This window comes from Sebastes fasciatus, chromosome 21 (assembly GCF_043250625.1).
Source record: "Sebastes fasciatus isolate fSebFas1 chromosome 21, fSebFas1.pri, whole genome shotgun sequence".
NCBI classification, from domain to species: domain Eukaryota; kingdom Metazoa; phylum Chordata; class Actinopteri; order Perciformes; family Sebastidae; genus Sebastes; species Sebastes fasciatus.
This window is the reverse complement of record NC_133815.1, coordinates 22,852,974-22,876,228: the sequence shown is the minus strand read 5'-3', so window position 1 is coordinate 22,876,228 and position 23,255 is coordinate 22,852,974. Positions and strand designations below refer to the sequence as shown.

Genomic DNA, 23,255 nt, shown 5'->3' with positions numbered 1-23,255 from the left:
GCAAGCTGACACACAAATATTGTGAACATGGTAAATATTATACCTGCTAAAAACTAGCATGTTAACATTGTAATTGTGAGCATGTTACAATACTGATGTTAGCATTTAGCTAACCCTCACAGAGCAGCTAGCATGGCTGTAGACTCTTACGACCCATTTGCAACTGCTATTAACATATTAACAGTGATCTGTCTCTGAATATGTTGACTTCTGATGCACAGGCCGTTGCATTTACACCTGGGATGAATAATTATTCTCGTTATCTGATTCTGCCCACATTCATGGGCTGGCATTTGTCGACAAACATGACGTGTCCCAGGTTACGTCCCAGTTTGGAGAAGCAGAGACAGGAGTACTGGCACAGAAGCTATAAGCAATGTACTGCTGTGGATGAAACGTTAGTTCTGATCCAAAAATCACACAATAACACAAACAAAAGTAACCGATCGATGCATCGGTAGACCAGCAACTTGCGTGTTCCTCGAGGTAAAATGACTGTTTTTGTGAATGGAGTCTGGTCTGATCTTGAAGACCGCGATATAATGGCTTCAGTCCTCCATTGGAAAGGGCTGTCTAATGGTGAAGTAAAGCGGGGAAAATATTCTAAATATAGCGTACACTTAAACTGATAGTGGTTATTTTTAGGTCGCTAAAATACGTTTTCTTTACCTCGCCATTAGTCAGCCGTTTCCGACGGGGAACTGAATCGCTCTCTTCAAAGCCACCAGACTACATTCACAAAAACAGTAATTTTACCTCGCAGAATGCGGGAGTATACATACAACCTCATTTAAAAAAATCCAAACCCTTTCAGTTATTTCCAAACTTGGCACAACTTACTTTGACTCAGCTAGTGCTAGTGCGTCACATTGTTCATAACCTTATTGATTAGCTTACTTAACAGTAACCTACTACACCTGGCTGAGAGCCGACTTCAATGCGGGCTAGACCACTTTAAGATTTGGTCTGGCCCACATTGGCCGATCTTATTGCATTTAGATCAGAATGCGTTCTGTGTGCATTTTCACCTCGCATTAACTAGATTTTTTTCCTTATCCAGATATAGATCACATGTTGATGCCAGGTGTAAATGAGGCTTTTGTCTTGTCTACTTCCTGGAAGTCTTTTGACTTGACAGTACAGCACTGATTAGAAAAAGAGAGGGTTACATACAGCAGCAATTTTCAGTGGCAGGCTCAGAAGGCAAGTGGTATCATTAGGGCCAACTATACATACAGACGCTAAACTTATTTACAACTAATAACCATCTCTGGTCATATTTGGCAACCAGATGTAAAAACCTTCCACTTATTAAATAGGGTGGGAAAGATAAAATGGCTTTAATAGCTCTTCCCTGGATGAGCAGGATTTCTGTTGCTTCTGTCTTCTCAGATCTCATAATACAGCAGTAAAGGAGATCAATACAATATCAAACTTCTGCTCGTGTGCTCTAAACCTGTAGATCAGAGTGTTAACAGCGTCAGTTTATTCTCTACGGACAATAAATTTGCTTATGCTCACGATCTCTTACATACTGTGCATCTGGTCACACTGAGGGGTTGGTATCTCATTACCCGGTGGGCCCTTTGACTTGGCAGAAGCTGTCGAGTGGGTGGTGTGGACTCTTCAGCAAGCCAGCATTATCAAATATACATTACAGGCATTTCATGCCACGGTGTGAGAGCTTAGGCTCCTGTGTGTTAATTGCCTGTAATTTCATGCTTGATGTGAACATTTGTCTTTCACGCTGCAACGGAGCTGGATACATTTTGTCTACAAATGCAAGAACGAGTTAAAGATTTGCTGTACCAGCCAACACCTCTAATGTTGCAACTTTCGTAAACACACCAGACAGCCATGTGTTGTACTGTAAATGGGGCTTTAGGGGCTTTAAAAAAACAATATAGACTGATTTGAAAATGGTCTGGATAATGACCCTGTTGGCCGAGGGAGTCATTTAGGGCCAAATTGCCGCTTGTGTTGGGCTTTAGTCCGTAATTAGGTCAGAATGCAAAATGCTTGTATTGTGATGTTGGCCCGCGAGGACTAGCACGGCTCCAGCCTCGGTGTTTAGAGTGTATCCATGTGTGTCAGAGTGACTCATTGAGCCCTCAGCTAGTGCTGTTGAGCTGCGAGGAGAGAGAGGGAGGGAGAGCACCGGGGGCCAGGCTCATTCACAACCTTGCGCTCTTATCAAAACATGTTTATTGCACTGTAATGTGCCCTCCGTTTATGCAGCAGTTAGCTCTCTGATAGTGTTGCTGCTGCAGGCCTGAATCCTGCTCCAGGGAGACGGGGAGCTTGGAGGGTGTCATGACCTCAGGCTCACCCTCTAACCTTCCTCACACCTACATAAACTCATTCTCTTTCTCTCACTTTTTTCCTACTTTATCACCCCCCCCCACCCACCCCTTACTTCTGTCCACCTCCGGTTCCTCCCTCTTGGTGCCGCTCCCTCACCTCTCTCTTTTATTGATCATTAGCTGGTGTTGGGAAGAGAGAGGGGGTGTAATTAAGGAGCCAGACTGGTCTGTCAATTCTGCTCAGCGCTGCATGGAGTGCACCAGACCAAGCGATGGCCCTAATAGGGCTTCATACTGTAAACAACACGCACACCTGGACAGCAGCAGGCCCCAGGGAGGAACACTGTCGACAAGTTAGCACTGATAAAGAAAGGAAGTTTATCACCAAAGGCGTGGTGTGTGTCTGTGTGAATGGGTGTGTGTCTGTGTGTGTATGGAAGATTTTAAATGCCAGAATAAAATCCAATTAAACAAAAAAAAATTACAACACAATACATATTGTTGTACATATTTCTTTTTCATGTATGTATTTACTGTGTCATAAGCAGGTGAAAAAGGAATGCTTAAATGAACAATATTTAGCTTTTTGTATTTATTTGTATTAACAGTGAATTGCTTTTCATTTTGACATGAATTATCCACCCCACATTAAATCAAAGTGAAGATAGCATTTCAGTGTTGCCCATCAGAGAGCAGTGTATTCATTTTCATGAGCAGTTACAAGGAGGCTTTTCCATTTTTTAAGATTGACATGCATTGTTGCTGCCATCAGCTAAATAAAAGCAAAATAATTTTCCGTTTAACATGTGTTTTTCTTTTAATTATAACACAATAAATCCATACATAAAAAAGTGAAATTCATATAATAATGGGCCTCATGCAAGAACCACTCACACAAAATGTCTTCTCATATAGCATGTACAAATGATTTAAAGGTGCAGTGTGTAGGATTTGGCGGTGAGGTTGCAGATTGCAACCAAGTGAAACTTCTCCCGTGTGTTAAGCGTGTAGGTGAACTACGGTGGCTGACGCAAAAACGTGAAAACATGAATGAGTTCTGGCCTACTGTAGAAACATGGCGGCCGGCTCCGTGAAGAGGACCCGCTACGTATGTAGATATAAATGTCTCATTCCAAGCTAACGAAAAGACAGATATTCTTATTTTCAGGTGATTATACACTAAATAGATCATACTTATTAATATCATATTCCATTTCTGCCAATAGATCCCCCTAAATGTTCACTTACACTACCTACACTGTTCCATTAAGGCAATTTGTATCGATATAAATATATAATCGATATAAAATATATCGATTCAATGATCAACGATCCAATATCATCGATGCAAAGTGAAAATATAAATACATATCGCCATCTTTAAGATACACCTTTATTTTGAAATTCCCACTTCATGTTTATTCCTTTCATTTAAAAATAGATTGTCTCATATCAATTGCAGGTCCCTGAATTGAATTGAATTGAATTGAATCGAAATTGTATCGTGTACAATACTTTGCACATACTTTGTGATATCAGCAAAATATCGTATCATTAACCAAATAATCAATATAAATACAACATTACGTTTGTCCAGTTAACAGGGATTAGTGAATCCGACTTGTGAATGACACACACATGCACAAACCTCACAGAAAAAAACCTTGTAGAATTAGGATGAGAATGATCTTGTATGAGGCCCGATGTGTGTTGTGTTTCACTTCATTTCTTTGTTTGATTTTTGTCATTGGGGCATTTTAAATGTACAGGATTGTGTTTGCTACCTCATGTGGGCGTGTGTGCATCGCGGCCCACGCACGGGCGACAGAGAGACGACGTCGTGCGCATACTCCCGCTCACTTATGCTCACTCTCTGTCCCCGTGTCGGGGCCAACGCTGATCCGCGCCTTTAATCGATAAAACTATCAAAACATCTCCGCCGCTGCCCTCTTGTTGACTCTGCGTGTCTCTTGTCTCTCCTCCAGAGAAAGTCAGTATGCTGTCGGCATTGATCGCTCCCTTCAAGTACATAAGCCCTGGGACCAGCAGCACAGAGGACGAGGACAGTTTAAGTAAGCTGCTGCCTCTTCTTCTTTCTCTCTGTCAGCACGCTGTGCCGACTCCCTCAGTGACAGCGGGCCTAATGTGGGAATGATCTCCCTGTCACACACATAATTCATTATCTGGGACTTTGATTATGCACAGATGTCAGCTTGTGTGTTAAAATCTGTATTATCTTATAAAAGTGAGCTATTGAATGTTAGATTTGAGTGTTTGTGATAAATAAGTCATCAGCCCTCTGAGACCCGTTTTTGTCTTTTTTAGGGGGGTACAGGGGGTCTTTAGGGGGAGACAGCTGGTCAACAGTAGATGTCACATAGAGGTGGTGTACATCATGTGGAAGCTGGGAACATGGAGATTAATTTGAGATGCAGCTCAGCGCTGTGGGTCAAGTTGTTCTAGTCATGAAACAGAAATAAACATGAATAATTAATTAGTTAAAATTGATTGTGAAAGTGTATAAGGGTTTAGAACATTATGATAGAAGTATATGATGGTCATCCCCATGCTCTATTATGTATCATAAGTTGTTGCAGCAATTTTTGGGTTGATACCATTTGTTACACAGATTTGGTGCTAAATTTAACCATCTTTTTACCACTCGAGAATTGATCAAAATGATCAGTGATCCCTCCAAAATACCACATTAAGACACCAAGCTCTTGAGGAACACCATAGAAAAAGCCATGCTGTGATTTGGTATCAAAAACTTTTGACATTTGGAGATTTCTGCAATAATTGCATTTTTTCAGTGATTGGATGGCGAGCACTTCTGTTGTGTAAACTGCTCAGAAACCCCCTTATTGTCAATCTAGCTAGTAAAGCCATCCATCCTCTGAATGCTCTAGGTCTCTAGTTTGTGGCTGTAAAGTTTCATGAGGCTGTGATTATCCTAGAGGTCACCACAGGTCATTTTATACAATGAGGTCAAGTTTCAAAAAATGGTCTCACTACAATGAAATGGCTACTATGGGGACTAACATCATCACACATGAATACAGTTGGGCTCATTGGATCCACAAGAGTCTCGGCTTTAGAGTGATACCCAATTTATGTTATTCCAAGACTGTTAAGGGGACCCCAGTATGCAGAAATATTAAAATACACCATTTTTAGAACAGGTTAAAATAACACATTTAGACTGCATTCAAAAAACTGCATGTGATTATCATAAAGTGGGCATGTCTGTAAAGGGGAGACTCGTGGGTACCCATAGAACCCATTGGTCCCGATAGATTCTTTAGTTTTTTTCTAGTTTCATATAATACCTGTACCTTCACTCTTCTCTGAGGGTTAGATAGGTACAAGCATGCCCGCATACACTACCATCTACTATCAGCCTCAGCCCGCCAGTGAATGGCAGCACTCGATCCCAGCCTCCCATCCCACCATTAACATTCCTGTGGCAAGATCTCTCCAACCTATTTCTGTTCATTTCCCATCAGAAATGCAATACGCCACCACTTCCCCGTAACTAGGTTTGAAGAGCGTATCACAGCTGTTCAGACTTTGCTCTCACAGAGGACAGAAGTGTGAAATAAAGCGGGCTACAGACATTTCATCCTTTTCTTGGAATGTCTGCCGCTCGATGTGATCCCCACCCCCATTACAAATAGGATTGGTGATTTGCATCGGCCACGGGGACCGATGTTTCCCACTCACGGCACAGATTCAGAACCAATTTGGAGGCCGATTACAGAATGAGTTGGCAGATAACATCGCCATTTTATAGGGGATTTGTATTTGTATTTTAAAACACTTAAATATGATAGAGCCCTGTGCTGTGGAGTGGGCTCGGCTCAGGGAGATGATTGTAGATTTGTTCATTACCATTTCATTGTGTATCAAGTGGCTCAATCTCGCCTGGGAGATTTTCCTTGATTCATTTTGTTCAGCCAGGATAAATGTGTCACACAGTAATGACTGCTTCTCTATTTTTTTTATCACTTTGACATTTTGTTTCTGTTTTTATTGCAGGCACCAGCAGTGCAGAGGTAAAGGAAAACCGTAACATTGGTAACCTGGAGGATCGCTCCGTAGGGTCTGCGGAGTGCCAGTCGCTCTTCTGCTCCGACTCTGCCAGAAGTGGCAGCTCTGGTCTGAAGAGGAAACGGCCGCTGGAGGAGGACAACAACGGGCACTTGTGTCAACTCCGCCTCATCTATAAGAAACTGACGTGGTCTGAAGCGCCAAAGAATGCTTTGGTGCAGCTCAATGAGCTCCGGCCGGGCCTGCAGTACCGCATGGTGTCTCAGACGGGCCCGGTCCACGCTCCCGTCTTCTCCATCGCTGTGGAGGTGAACGGCCTGACCTTCGAGGGCACGGGCCCCACAAAGAAGAAAGCTAAGATGAGGGCCGCCGAGCTGGCCCTCAAGTCCTTCGTCCAGTTCCCCAACGCTCCTCAGGCCCACCTGGCCATGGGAAACATCTCAAACCCTTCGGCTGACTTCACCTCAGATCAGTCAGACTTCCCCGACACGCTCTTCAAGGAGTTCGAGTCGTCGCCGTGCTCCGACGGCCTCTCGCTATGCAACTCGGCGGCAGAGAGCGAGCTGCTGTCGAGTGAGCTCCTGAGACACGGACGGTTGCTCCGCCACACCTTGGACCTGATGGTGCAGGCTCAGCAGAGGCTAGGCGGGATTGTTCCGGAGCCGGAGGCCCCCAAGAGCCCCGTGGCGCTGCTCAATGAGCTCCGGCCGGGCCTGCGCTACGCCTGCCTTTCGGAGCGAGCCGAGGGCCGACGGCTGCGCAGCTTTGTGATGGCAGTGCGCGTGGACGGGCGGATATTTGAGGGCTGTGGTCGCAGCAAGAAGCTGGCGAAAACCCATGCGGCCCAGTGTGCTCTTCAGGCCCTCTTCAACATCAGGACAGCCCCCGAGGGGAGGACAGGCCTCAAAGCCAGCAGGAAGAGCTGTCCTCATTTACCCCAGGTGAGTACAGACACATCCCCAGCGCCTGTCTTCTGCTAAGCTTTGGCAGCTACTCCACTTCCTACCGAGGCCTGTAATGACCAAAACAGCAGGCGTGCAGCGAAAAGCCAAACACCTTCCAACAAGTAATTAAGGAGGGAAGGCGATAGGAGCTAAAAAAGAGCGGGATGGAAGGAGAAATGGTGGCAGCGCTGATAAAGATATGTGTATGCAAGCTGGCATTTACCTTGTGTCTAAAAATAGTGAAAATACAGTTCACAGATGTGCGCATGCATTTGTGTTCTGCAGAGCCCGAGTCTTGAGCAAACAATATCTGTTTGTCGGTCTGTTTAAATAGAAAAGCGTGTAAATGAAGCTAATTATTGTCCTTGTGCCTCTGACACGAGAGAAATCTGCATCGCCGCCCAAATGAGTTTTTTTTTCCAGTCTTATGTGTTTGCAGAGCTGTAATTGGGAGAGTTTTTGTAATTTTGCAAGATCTCCTGTTTCCTCATGTGTGGCATCACAGTGTCTACAAACATTAATTCAATCTGTTGCCCAAAGGAGATAGAAAAAGCAAGTCGACAAACAAACCACCGAGCCCAATCCCATGCTCATTTACCCAAATATGTAAATAGCAATCAGAGCCAGGAAACTAGTTTTTGAGAAACTTGCGGAAATTGGAGAGCCTAAAGACATAGTGGCTGGATTGGCTGGCACTTGTTGACAGCCGTTTAAAACTTCATTTCAGCATAAGAATTTCATCGAAAGTAAAACTGCCCCGAGTAGATAGTCACACTGATTTTAGTTGTTTACTATTGTTTGTATAGAGAAAAAACCTTGAATCCAAGCTGTCCAGGTCGCTGGCTTATTGGCAGCTGGAAGGGAAACTGTAATTTTTCCCTCTACTGTCCTAATACAACACAAAAGGATGCGCTCTCTTAAGTCTTGAATGGAAAAATTAAGCCCATCCATACACATCCAAAGCGTCCTCTCCCTGAAGTCTTTCCTTGAAGCCGTCGGTCGACACACACACACGCCACCATATTGTGCTCCCGCGCGTCCTGTAGGGTATGTGTCGTATTAACATTCTTTCCCAGCCTTGAAGAAATAAACTGGCGAGAGTGTCCTTCCCCAGAGCGCGACATCAACCCAACAAACCTGCACGTTTGCCTGGGAGAAACTTTTTTTCTTTTTCTCCCTGCTGCCACGGTGTCTAAAAGGATTTTAAGAGGATTTGCCGCACCCGTTTAGTTCCAGAAAGCACTCGCTTGTGGAATTTCTTGAAAGTCAGCCGTGCTGTCTGCCAGGCTCGAGAGGCATTTTATTTTCGTTGGTAAAGGACAAAAAGCGCAAATACAATATGCACGCATGCATGTGCAAATAAACATGTGACCAGGCATGTGTTTGTGGGTACGATGTGTTACACGTCTAAACTGTTGCGCAATGTTAATTCGAAACCCTTCCAGCTCAGATGCACTCCTTCTATGTTCACATGCGAGCCAATCTCCCTGCCAAGCACTGATTGCATGGGCAGCGGTTGACTACACTGCAGATGTGAAGCGTAATGTGGGGGTGGTTGCCAGCTGTAGCCTGTGGGTAATGCAAATGTTATGGTGGTACGCCAAATTATGTGTGCCACCTTGCTCTGTTCTTTTCCCAGAATTCCCTCTGGCTGTACCTGTTGCAGGATAAAGCTTTATTGAGAAGATGTTAATAGCTCCACACAGTATATAGCATTAATCTATTTCCTTTCCTTAAAATTATATGCTTCTATCTGACTATTTTTTCATCAAAAATGTGTTATTAACGTGACACTATCCTTTGACAAGTTATTCATATTATTTTGTATTGGTTGATTTTTAGTTTCATGCATTAATAGACCTAAAAATGAGGAAAGTTATATCTCCAAAGTCACTTCAGGTTGCACCAGTGAAGCCAATGTCAAGTTCCATCTCTTTACCGTGTTGCCCTGTGTGCTCTGAAATCGTGAAGTAGTGTTACATCTGCGTTCGTTTTTTTTAAACTCATTTTATCAGAGAGCTTATGAATGGCTTTTTTAACAATTTCCAACTAAATGGAGTCATTTTGACCTCGTTTGAACTTGATGAAAAGCTGATTTTACCGTTAGCTACCATGCCAGACAGCTAGCTTGCTAATTTTTATTAACAGCTGGTGCTATCATTTGTTAGCAAGAATTACTGGTATTATTAGTAACTCAAAGTTACTACTTCAAAGATGACGGCAAATAAAGCCAAAATGTAGTAATCTAAGATAAATGTTGGATACTAGCTAGCTGGTTGCTGAACATTTGTGATGTTATGCTAATTCTGCAATGACCGCTCATGTTTCTTGGTTCGTGACATCGTACTGATGTACATTGTTTCCGTATATATTCTACTTAGTTTACGTACTAAAGACAACCATGATGTTTTTCTAAACCTAAGTGGTTTTGTGATTTTTCACAAAAAAAAGGAAGATTAGAGAAAATTCTGAGAATATGTTTTTGTATGATTTAGTGCACCTGAAAAATACATGTCCTTTGGTATTTAATTCCTAATTCTAATGTCATTGCTGTATTTGTAGATAAACTTAAAGGTCCCATATTGTAAAAAGTGAGATTTTCAGGTCTTTTACATTATAAAGCAGGTTTAAGTGCTATATAAATACTGTTAAACTATCAAAACGCTCAATATACGGAGAAATACACAGCCCGTATTCAGAAATTACGCGTTTGAAACAAGCCGTTAGGATTTCTGTCCATTTGTGATGTCACAAATATACAATATTTAGACTATTACACAGTTTTAAACGTAAACATTCTAAATGTGTCCCAGTTAATTTCCTGTTGCAGTGTATGTAAATAACATTAGCTGACAGGAAGTAAACATGGACCCAAACTGTTGCCTAGCAATGCAATTTTGTTGCAATCCCATTGAAATGCACTAAAACGGAGTGTTTCAGACAGAGGGTAAATACAGGTATATTCAGGCAGACAGTACGAGGTAAATAATGTGTTTTTTGAACACTACAGCGTGTAAACATGTTCTAATAGAAACACAAAATACAAGTATGAACCTGAAAATGAGCATGATATGGGACCTTTAATACAAGCCTGAAATTTTGGTATCGGATGTGTTCTGGTTTCTGTTCGTAGTCCGAGTAGTATTGGCCAATCACGCTCGAACAGGCTGGTTGAATGCAGGTAAACAGGTCATCCGTCAGTCTCTCAACTCCAACTCCAGTCTCGCATCTCAGGTTGCTAATCGGACTGTAAACAATGAGCAGCGCACGAGGGAAAGGAAGTCTTAGCCCGGATATCCGCTGGCTACACCGAAACCCCAGAAATATAACCCCTTCCCCCAGAGGCTTATCCGTAATCAGACCAGTAGCCGATGGGTTCAGAGATTGGTCCTGACCCAACTTAGTCGCTCTAACAGCCTGGACCTATGTGCATCCCCTCTATTCACACAATATAATTCCTCCAGGCAAAGGAGGCAATGGGTCATCTCAATCATCCCCTATGGTGGCGGAGAGCTTTCATACACAACCTCTGGATTGATTGGTTGGTTTACTTTAAAAAAAAGACCCACAGGGTAAACCAGCAGCTAAAGTCTAACACTAACACAGGGTCAGAGGTAAAGCACAGAGTTAACACAACATTGCTACTTCCTTCTTGTAAAAAAGAATTGAGAGGAAGAAAGGGCTTCAACACTTGCCTATATTGATGGGGGACAATGAAAGTAATAGGGGCAGACAGGACAGTAATATGAGGACATTGCATTAACTCAACAGAGTGGAACGTAAGGATGAGGAGCAGCATTAGTCCTTCAGACTTAGCTGAGCAGGAAAGGCTGGTAGCTGGAGAATTCATCCCCCCAATGAAATATTTAAACTCACGGGAACCGCATGGTACTGTATTCTGCTTCACATACATACTGAGGAATAACACAGCGAGAGTGACAAGACAAGCATACTACTGCAATAGACTTTTTTCCTGCAGTAATATTGCCTATATTTTCCTCCATCCCTCCCACGCTCATGGCTATGGGAATTGACTTTTAACAATCATACCAGAAATGAGGCACTGGGCCACAGTCTGCTTGACATTAAAGAGCTATTTATCTTCCAGCAAGGGCTTTAATTTTGTATTTCATCATTTAACCTTTATTTATCCAGGGAAATCAAATGAGAATGCATTCTGCAGATATATCTTGACTTACACTGACTTCACCCTACTTAGTCATAGCTGAGAGATACCCAGTACAACCACACTCCTCTACATTTAGCAGCTCTCTCAGTGATATCGGGAGTTAAGTGCCTTGCTCAACAGCACATCATCAGTACAGTTGACCTCCTGGTCACAAATCAATTTCTAAGGGATTGTACAATAATGATTGGGGTGGGAAGGGGTGCTGAATATTATATTTTATTTTATAAAAAACACCAGCATTATTTATATTTTCTTTGGACCCTCCCCTTCTCTTCAACAGCAGAATGGCTCTATATGACCTATATAAGTAAACGAGACCATCAGCAAGAAGATTGGCTATTTCTATATAGTTATTCTTAATGCTTGTCATCTGTACCACCGGGTCCGATTCCGGCAAAATCAGACAAAATCATGCAGGTTCACCAGAAACTCCTTCAGCTGCAGAACGACCCAGATCTGTTTCCCCACTGCCTTTGACCTGCAGTCAGAGCTCCAGCGGGAGGTGGAGAGCTCAGTCGTCATAATCTCATACAACGGTTCGTATGATATCGTACGAAAAAGTTATTCCGGCCTTTTTTGTTCGTTTTCCTACGAATGTCCAGCAACACATATCAATTTCCACTTGTTATATGTATATCGTTTTTTCAACATAAACTTCCGTCTTCACAGGAAACAACTTCCTGGAAAAAACTGTACTTAATTAGGTTTATGAAAAGATCGAATTGGTTAGGTTTAGGCAACACAATTACTTGGTTAGGTTTAGGAAAATAACATGGTTTGGGTTAAAATAACTCCGGAAGTGGCGTTACTTAAATACGTAATTTACGTGACAAATAAATCAACGTTGACTTCTGGTTGCACACCGGATACAAACACCGCTCTCCTGGGTGAAAGTCCAGTATTTCTTGACCCACCTATTCACCCCGACCTCTATGGCACTCATGAAAAGCCATCATTTTGTTGTAGCTCTTTGATCTTGTTTTACAATTAATTTCACAAATATGAAATATAAAAAATAAAATAAATAATAAAATGATTCCCCTGCTCTCCCAAAAAAGTTAGAATATTCTCCCTTCAGCAAAAATGTAATTTATAATACCCTCCCTCTTTTGTGACCCTCCCCCCCCCACCCCCACCCCTAATAATTTTGGTACAGTCCTTGACCTCGAGGTTACATTCGCCACTAAACGTAACGTTTAGTCTTTATTATTAATCAGTCAGTAGGAGGCTGTTCTTTAATCGTGCCTACAGCACTCTTGTTAGCGGAAAATGTCTTTGCCCTATTAAAGCCTGCACAGTGAAGTGAGAAAGTGCCGGAGTAATCCTGACACCCATTTTACCAAGTGGAATCATTACTCCACTGTTCAGGCCTTGATTGGCCACTTAATCTCTCCCTCGCCGTCACAATGCGCTGCGTTGTTGCCAAGTCGACTGAGCCGGAGACTCGTGTGCGGCGACGGGAAGGCACAGAGTCAGCAGGTCCACGCGGAAAGGACAGTACGGAGGTCAGCGGTCAGAACGCTGCACGCTGCCACCTTGGATTAAGGTCCATTTGAATAGGGAAATGTGATTGGTGGCAGAGCAGAATGGAAATGAGGGTTAATGGAGGTGAGGGTGAGGAGAGAAAGCGTGGAAAAGCCAGCGTATTTGTCATTACAAACATATTAAATACAACTTTCATCACATCGGCTGAGATCAAATGCGACTGTAAATTGTCTTTTTAGTTTATTGCGGTTCAAAATGAATTGATTTAGTTATCTCTAAATGAGAGCCATCACAGATAGAGAAGAATACAGACTGGTCAAGTGGAGTAATTTCCCTGCCTCCGCCTCGGCAAATTGAATATGATTTCAGACACGTGAAGGTGACCCCTGTCAGCCGCTGAGCCTCTCGCAGATTGTTTTCTTTGTCTAATCTCTCCCACTTCTAATCTGTCTCAATATAAACAGCTGTGACAGGCTGATCATTAATTAATATTGCCACAACAAATTAGCGACAGCGATCGCCCAGCCAAGCGCCCTGTCTAAGATAGAAATCCACCAAGTCGCAGAGAGAGAGAGAGAGGGAGAGAGAGAGGGAGAGAGAGAGAGGATGAGAGAGAGAGAGAGAGAGGTGTGAACAACACATTAGAGAGGAGTTGATTAACAGCTTCGGAGACCTTGCAGATAGTGTTACAGCCTCAGCATGTAGACAGTGATGGCGACAGATACACACAAAGTGACAGCTACCGTGGCAGACTGTACCCACAGGATCAGCTGTGATTATCACCATATAAGTGATGCAGTGCAAATAGACTGACGAAACATCTGCATTCATCACTTCCTTTTGCAGTTGTATTTTTCTAGACTGGCATTCTAGATAGTTAAAGGATACTTCTGGGCTTGTGTTTGTGGGTTTTAGTCATAATTATTTTATCAATAATACTAAGTTAATTGCTGAGATCGGAGAACTTGGCGACATGAAGTTCGAGGATTAAGAAACACAAAAAGTTACACAGATTTTAAGCAAACCTCAAGGTCAAGCTGAGCTCATTTAGAAGAGGAAACAAAGGCGAAGAGTAATGATGAGCAGCACAGCTGATTATGTGGGAAAAGCCCAAGAAAAATTTGCCAAAATGCTCTGCCAATGGTAAACAGTGTATTCTCATAAGGCTACCAGGAAGCCTGCAATGACTGCCCTTCACTGTCAGGCCCGTTTGCGCTGGTGTCGACAACACAGACAATGGAACCTGAACATGTGGGGGAATGTCATGTTCAGTGATGAGTCCAGGTTCTGTCTGCGAAAGCTGGATGGCAGGGTCAAAGTATGGAGACGACGTGGAGAACGCTATGCTGATTGTTGCGCCGATGGAGTAAGAGCTTTTGGTGGGGGCAGTGTCATGGTGTGGGGTGGCATCTCCCTCACTGGCAAAACAAGGCTTGTCATCATTGAAGGCCATCTCAATGCAGTGAGATATCGGGATGAGATTCTGCAGCCAGTGGCGATCCCATATCTCCACAATCTGGGACGTAACTTCATCCTCCAAGATGACAACGCTGACAACAACAGGCTTTCCAACGATGTAAAATACAATGCCAATTAGCTTTGTAACAACAGAGAAATAATCGATCAAACGATCTAACTTTTTTTTCCCAGTTTACATATGGCAAATGAATGAGTATTTAACTCTATATGCACACATGCACTGTATATACACAGCAGCAACTAAAAGCAACAGTAGGACGGGCTGGCCTGCATTAAGCAACAGATGGATGACAGTAAGCCATTACAGAGAAACGAGTTAAAGACAGCTCCTCATTAAGACCCTCTGGATGAAGTGTTCTCATATAGAAAAGAAATGCATTTTTGATCAACTTCACCACCTCCAAGTGCTTTTGTAATCTGTGTTATATCACTGAAGATTGAATATCTTCTGGTTTAGTCTGACTGTTCATCAGACATTATGAGCAATTTGAAGATGTCACAAGTGGGGCTTTAAGCGCTGCGATGCGCATATTTTACTATTTTCTGATGTTTTATAGCGTAAGCAATTAATCGTTTAAACACCAGATTAATGGATAATGAAAATAATCATTATGTACGGCCCTAGCGATGTTACCATGTTCCCAGAACTCAGCAATTACGATATTATCGTAACTGAAAAAGTGGCCAAAACTATGCAAATAACACACTATTTGTAATAAACTGCAATAATCTTTTAAAGAACACCAGTAGCTGTATTTAAAATGAATCCTGATGTCTGACCTTTGTAAATGATAGCGAGAAGGGAATTCTTTATGTGCATCCATAAAGTATCTCATTACAATTTGTCACTTAGCGTACAATAATAATGTGAGCAAAAAGGCCGCTGTTTGCTCCTGGACCGTCAGTCTGCCCTTTTAGCAGCCACTTACCTCATCATGTGGTATTTAAAGAAGAAGCAGCACGAGGAGAGTGCAGATTTGTGTGTGAAATTACCGAACAATAATGTTTCCCCGTCTGAATGGGAGCACCCTGTACACGGAAAGGTTAGAATCATCCTCGACTGTCTAATATGTATGCAAAATTTGACCTATGAGGCTGCAGGCTGTTGAATCTAATGTACCACGTCAGCATGCGGCTTTGAGGGGAAAATCCCTTAGCAGGGACGAACTGAAATGGGGTTCAAGTCAAGTCACCTCGCACATACAGTAAAACGCCCCTGTAATCTATTCCATAGAAGCGCGGCGCTCCTGCCTGCACCTCTGCTCGCCCTACACTATCCTACAAAGTCTTCATCGTTCGTGACAGTCCTCCATTCCTCCCTTCCTCCCTCCTCCTTTCCCCCTCCACAGCCCCCAGCTGTGAGCCAGAGCATGGCTATAATCGCTTCTGAAGAACCTCTCACACTTCATTAAAAGCATAATCAAGTTCATTACAATTTCATAGGCGTTCAGGTACCAAATGGCTTCCGATAAATCATGACTATTGGTCCTGTGTGGCTGGCATGTGTAGGTTTATCTCTGGCTCTCAGGCAGGAGAGAGAGGGGGGAGGAGGAGGGAGGAGAGGAGAGGAGAGGAGAGGAGAGGTCTGGATTTCTGGCCTTTAAATGACCTTCCAGCCTGGAGCAATGGACCGCTCCGTCATTGACGCTGAATAGAGACTCGCACACACCCAAATCAGCAGGCGTCACTCACAGCTGATTGTTCATGAAGCCAACAGGGCGACGTACAGTAAGCAGATCAACAGATGTGGCACCAGAGTATTGTTTTAAAACTTAAACAGGCGTGCTGCAACCAGCACAACACCGGATTTTCTGTTTTATCTTCAGCTATTTTAGATGAGTGCTTATCTTTAAAGGGGACCTATTATGCTTTTGTGCTTTTTCCCTTTTCTTTTAGTGCGTTATATCGTTTTTTGTGCATGTAAAAGGTCCACGAGAAAGGAATTTCCTCTCCCCCACAGAAACACTGCTCCTGAACTGCCTGAAACACCGTGTTTGAAGTCCCGCCTTTTCTTCCGTCACGTGGTGATGTCATCAAGTAACACATTTGCACAACGGCTATTTTGGCACACCCTCAAACAAGTAAGGGATAATGTACAGCGAGCTGGTCATTGTTGTGAAATAAACTCCGAGAGGGCTTGCATCGCCCTACACGGCTACTTACTTAAGAAAGCAATAATTTTACACAAAAACGGTCCACCAGAGTCCGACATTCAGAACCGCGCCCATAGCAACGGTCTGTTATACATAGCAACGGTCTGCTATAAAGAAATAACAGACCGTAGAATGCCGTGATTGGCCAATCAGAATCAAGAATTCAACAAAGCCGTGTAATAAAGCTAGTTAGAGCGGAGCTGGAGCCGAGTCCGAAGAGTTTGGTTCGGTTGACCAATCACAACAGTTTCAGACAGAGGGCGAAAAGAGGTGCTGCAGCACAGCCGGTATGAGAAAAATAAAGTGTTTTTTGAACATTAAAGCATGTAAACATGTTCTAGTAGAACCCTAAAATACAAGTATGCATCTGAAAATGAGCATGATAGTTCCTCTTTAAAATGTTCTCTTATCCATCTATTATACACTGCTGTTATTAGGGAGAGGAAAGCTGTCAAAACACTATTTATACCAGGGATATATTAGAACTGACATTTTACAGACAAAGGAGAAAAAAGATTAGGTTTACATTGACTGTGTGGTATTGATCAATTAAGTAGAAAACATGCTATCAAACAGCATAACGTCGATCATATTAGCATTGGCTGATACTTAGTGGCTGATATCACATTTCTGGCAGTCTGTCTGAGGATTGAAAGTCTCTTCTAAAGCTTTTCCACCACAAGAAGTTTCCCAGGGGACCCAAGACTCTTTTGAGGAACTCAGGGACTACACCTGCATATCAACCAGAGGAGCCAGCGACTAAATTTAGTTCCTCGTTGTAGGTGATGAAAAAGTCCCTTCTCTGGGGCTACTATTTCCTGATGATACAGGAAATTAGGAATTTGTCAGGGCTAAACGTGACTGACTGGTCAAACACAGACATTATCGCTGCTTCAACCGTTCAGCAGAGATAAATAGATAAATCAAACACTTAGCAGATCAACTACTTTAGAGTTTTCAGTCTCGACAAAAACATGGGAGATCACAGTAAATACAAAGAACAACACAACGCTGTGTTGTGCACACATTTCCAGCTGGGAGACTGGCGGGCACCTAGTTTGTTACGTTTCAAAAGCTCTCTTAGCTTTTTTAGTAATAAATAAAGAACTCTGTTACATGCTAGAATCATATAAACTCAAGCAAAACAGCTGTCATAAAAGTACCTTTTGCGATTTCAGTTTGAATTGGGTATTGTTCTTCGGCTCAGTGGATGCACTTTGTACTACTGGGTTAGCCTTTGTGCTACGGGGTTAGCTCGCAGAGCACCGCCTCTCACTCATTCTTTGGCTCAGTGGGTGTGTGCTCATAAACGAGTTATCTTCCCATAACTTAACTTAACTTTCCCATCTGTGGAAAGAGGAATGGGCAAATGTTGTGACAGGAAACTTTGACCTAATTATAGGATGCATGCCTCAGTACATGTTGGAGATCCACTGTTAACTTTTAAAGACGACCTATTATGCTTTTGTGCTTTTCCCCTTTCCTTTAGTGTGCTATATAGCTTTTTGTGCATGTAAAAGTTCTGCAAAGTTACAAAGCCCAAAGTCCACGCCGAAGGGGGTTACTTTAGAAACACTGGTCCTGAACTGCCTGAAACACCTTGATTGAAGTCCTGCCTTTTCTTCCATAACTATTACACCATGTAATACATTTGCATAACGGCTAGTTTGGCACGCCCTTAAACAAAACTAGTTAGAGCAGAGCTGGAGCAGAGTCCGAAGAGTTTGGTTCGGTTGACCAATCACAACAGAGTGGGCCAGCTGACCAATCAGAGCAGACTGGTGTTTTTTGGGAGAGGGGGGGGCAGGAGCTCAAACAGAGCGTTTCAGACAGAGGGTGAAAAGTGGTGCTGCAGCACAGCCAGTATGAGAAAAATAAAGCGTTTTTTGAACATTAGAGCATGTAAACATGTTCTAGTAGAAACCCAAAATACAAGTATGAACCTGAAGCATAATAACAATAGGTCCTCTTTAATAATTTTTATAGCGCACCATGTAAAATCTTTTGATAGGTTAAGAAAAAGGAGGAAGAGGAAGGGAAAAGAGAAATGAGCTATAATTTATTTATGCAGATAATCCATTATCCTATTTGCAATTACACATACAGTATGTTTACATATTATAGCAGCCTGCCTTCTGATCATAAATTAGTTCATTTAGCTATTGCAATTAGTCTACAAATATGGTGTTGATGTTTCCTGAATTTATTACAGACGTCTTAGCTGCTGAAGTGGATTTAGGTTTTCACAAAATAATAATCAGCCATGAGAGCGTATTATATCCTCAAAACAAAATGTCCAGAATATGGGCCCTGTTCTGCTACTCAGACACAGACACAGTCACATCCCTTGCCAGTGATTGTCCCTCTCCACCTACTCACATGCCTGGCTGATCACATGGACCCTCTGGGCCTCCCAAACCTCTGTAGATGTTTTCCCGAGGGCTTCCTCCCCTCGCTGCCTTAGCTGAGGCAACATGGCTTGTGCTGCTGATATGCTCTGCTTGGCTGCGGGATGGAATATGAGGGGGGTGTATTTTTTTATGGCTGTTATGTTAAAATACTCACCTTTGCACCAGTCTGGTAATACTTGTATTGATTCAAACTAGTTTCTTCATCGTATCTGAAAAACGCATCTTCTGTTGCATCAACTGGAGCAAAATGAAATTACACAACATCTTATCATCAGTGTGTACATACATGGCGTGCTTAAAAAAAGCAATGTTCTTTTAGGAAGACCTGGTTACCTGGCAACTGCTCCAGCCAAAGAAATAGTGTGGCCAATAACCCCCTTTTACATTTTGATTTTTTGTACGTATTTTTGGTTTTGTGGTTTGGACAGAGTCAGGTTTCCAGTTTTTATGCTAAGCTAACCTGACCCGCCAGATGGCTTGTTACACAGAACCATCTGAGAAGCAGTCATTGGAAACTCTTTGGAAAAAGGACAGGCACTTTCAAATTATACTTGACAGGTGATTGGGTGAACCATCTGTCAATCAAACTCTTACCGAAGCCAGTCAGGAGAAGAGCGAAAACATCTTTTTCCATCGAGAAAAGCCTTCAGTGCCGTTCTTTGCTCTTCTTTCACTGAAGAAATACTCTCAAATTCTGATATAACTGATTGCAGCAGCTACGCTAACCTCTTTAAGAGCCGCCATTGTTGTTTAGAACGAACAGTCGCCTCACACACCTAAGCCACACCGTAGCTGCCAGTAGCTCCTCAGAGGACGCTGATTGGCCAGTGGTCTAGCTTTGCCAGACGCAAACACATTACTTGAAGCCTGACAAGATGGATTGTGTGTGATATATGATCCCGCGATTTAAAGTTGGGTCGATTTCCGGTTTTGTCAGTCCGGTCCGGTGTACGAGCTCACAACAGTTTGATTTTATGCCAGTTTCCGTTGGCCTGTGTATTGCAACCCTGATGGCTCGTAACATTAGCGAGTGTGCGGTCAAGAGAGAGAGGTGTGAGAGTGTATGTGTGTGACGGTGAGTATGAAGTTATAAGTAACGTTATATCTGTGAACGTAGCAGTGCAGTGTGTGTACGGTTGAGGTTGTTGGTGAATAAATAATACAACTCCTCAAGACACAAGCCAAGTTCCTATGTCTTACTTGCCACCTGCTGACTGAAGTGAAGGGGGTTAAGCACCGAAGTTAGCGACAACTTCAGCCAAGGCTCACTTATGTAAGATGGGCTGTTACGGTGACAGGCCGCTTCTCCGAGTTGTGGCGACACATAGTGATAACATTCGGTACAGTTGTCCGGTCCGGTATTGTGGCTTAATATCAAACCAGTTTGAAAATATTTACACCGGCCCAACTCTACCACGACTCTCGCGCGATCTTGTGACATCGCGAGAATCCAGCTGCCATGCAAGGTAAAAGCTAAGCTACCCAGCTGCTGGTTGTAGTCTCATATTTAGCTCACAGACATGAGAGTGGTATCGATCTTTTCATTTAACTCTTTTCAAGAATGCAAATAAGTATATTTCCCAAAATATGGCACTATTCCTTTGAAGACATGAAGAGCGATTTAGGGCTGCAGTATACATCTTTGCATTAATATTCTGCTGCTTATTGTCTCCAACCATGAAAATGTCTCATAAGAGCATAATTAGTAGAATGCTGGGAATAAATGTAACAACAGTCGTACATTTTTGTCTCGACTAAATTACCCCAAAGATAAAAAAAGAAAAAAGGAAAACATCTGTTACCTCTGTCCTGCTCTCTGGGACTGTGCCGTGCCTCCCTCGGGGGGGAAACAAAATGGGAGAGGCTGGAATAAGGTGTATGTATGAGAGTGTGTGTGTGTGTGTGTGTGAGTGGAGGTGTGTGTAGGAGGAGGAGGGGTGAAAACCAAGCTGGCAGGGGGAGGGATGAGAGGCAGGCTGTGGGGGGAGCGAGGGAGGCGAGGATGGATGGAGTGCAGTGGGGGGAAAGAGAGGAAAACCTCAGCGGAACAAAAGACCTTCAGGATTAATTAGGCGTCAGATTGGTTGCGGGGCACAGCGGGGGGAGAGAGGGAGAGAGGGTGAGAGATATAGAGGAGGAGGGGGAGAGAGAGAGTTTAGCATTCTGGGAAGACCTCATGTCCTCAGCCCTCATATTTCAACCTGCCTGCCCATGAGTATACAACAGCCAGCTAGTTAAGGCCTGCGCTGTGCCTGGAACCACTGTCCACTGGGTTATGGATGGAGCCCCCTCTACATCTTCATGTATTTTTATGTTATCCCACTGGGCAATAAGAGGAAACACAGAGGTCATATATGGAACGCATAATGTTTACATGATGGTTTTCACCCCCCGTGTTAGGGTTACATATTTCGTAAATGTGATATGGCATGCACGCACATGCGTGTGTGTGTGAAATTGCAGGGAAATAGGAGCAATATTTCATAGTATTCACTCGGTATAGCAGCATTTCTCCATGCCCGGCTTCTCCTGCGCGATAGCTGAGCCCTGCCAAATTAGAGGAGTATGAATGCACAAAATAGATGCAGCTGAACTCTTACTGAACTTCTTCTACTTTCTCTGCTCTTATCAGCTGATTTCTTTTTTTTTTTTTTGTAACAATTGCTCCCAGAATTGCTGATTCGGGTCACAGGCGTCACCTCTAAATTCGAGAGGCGGGCCCGAAGCCGCCGGTTAATACCGTCTCCGTTGTCATTGTCACAGAGGGATGTTTCCGGGGGCGACCTTTGATGCCACCTCTTCCCCCCTCCGATACAGGAAGTGCTGAACTCTGCATACAGATGACAGGCAGGGTTTGCCATGAGTCATAATATCCTCGCCCCGACGCCGTCTCCTCGCGCTTAGCAGATCAAATGAGAGTCATCCTGGAGGCTGGAGCAAATCATGCCCTTAGAGCGTTTGTGCCGATCATTCACACTATCACAGAGGTGGCTCAGCTTCAAGATATCTCAGCAGCGTGAACTTTAGAACAAAGTCTTCTGGGTAGATGGGGCTGATTAGCCGTTCGATTGGCTTCACAGAGCGAGTGATAAAGCTTTGACAGATTGTGTTATATTGAAGGAAAAAAAAATACCCACGGCTCACAGCATGAATAGTTATCATATGCTTTAGTCAGAGGCTGAGAGGAGAAGTTTTCACTCCTGGTGACTTTTAAGCTTTTTAGACTAAGAAAAGTTTGACCCAGCTCGCCGCACTTATCCCTCACATTCGGTAAAAAAGATGATGAATTACTAATAGCGCTGGCAGAGTTGTCCTCGCAGTTGCATATAACTTTAACTGCCGGTGCAAGAATGCACACGCTCTGACTTTTAATACATTCCTGCCGTCGCTTTAGCACCTGGTTGTACGTCAGCAGGTACATAACAAATCCATTCCCGCTGCCCTGTTTCCCGTCTCTGCATCCCCGGCTGAATTTCAGGGCCTGTGTTGCACCTCTCCTGTGCCGGATGATGAACTAGCGGCGTTCCCGCTGATGGATAAATGAAACACCACAGTCGCAGACATGTTGGTTGACAAGGAGAGTTTTTATGCACCAAAGGCACAAACAAAAAGTCGATTTATCTTAAAACATGCCCGTAGTGTGTGACGTAACATCCCTTTTGTGTGAGGGTGTTTTCAGTGTCACTTCTCACCCACAGGAACAGGTTCATATGCAATATAGATATGTACACAACATAGGATATTGCAGTGAAGGTGAAAGCAATAAGCAACATAAACAGAATAGAAAAAAATAATGCAGGGGGAGAAAATGAAAAAGACAGAAATAACACAAGGGATTAGTCATGTTGAGACAATTCTCCTCTTTCTCAAAGTTGTAATGGCTCCGGTTGATTTGGCAACACCCGTGGTTACCCTGGTAACAGCAAGTGTAGTTTAAAACTACAGCCCTCCGCAAGGTTCTACTTCGTCAGAAAGAGAAGAGCGACGGGTGTATCTGCTTACAGCGCAGCTAAAAACATGTTGTTTTAATAAAGAAGCTTTTTTTTTTTTCCATCAACCCAAGAGACCACCATCTGATTTCATGCTGTGCGTGGCGCGAGGAGCTTTCCACACAACAGCAGGGTGCAGTAAAGGAAGTTGCTAACATCTCACTGAGGCTGCTCCTTCTTGTTCCGTTACTCCCTGCAGTATTTAAAAGTGAGCCGCCGTTAAAACCACGCAGACAATGACAATGTTTTGTT

General features: G+C 43.3%; 1 protein-coding gene across 1 annotated transcript in view; it reads left to right on the top strand.

Moving 5' to 3' along the window:
• Nucleotides 1-23,255, top strand: part of adarb2 (adenosine deaminase RNA specific B2 (inactive)) — a 225,697-nt gene that overhangs the window by 132,185 nt on the left and 70,257 nt on the right. Inside the window, exons 2-3 of the mRNA XM_074622661.1 lie at nt 4,289-4,375; nt 6,342-7,294. Coding sequence (XP_074478762.1) covers nt 4,289-4,375; nt 6,342-7,294 — 1,040 coding nt within the window. The remainder of the gene's footprint in view (nt 1-4,288; nt 4,376-6,341; nt 7,295-23,255) is intronic.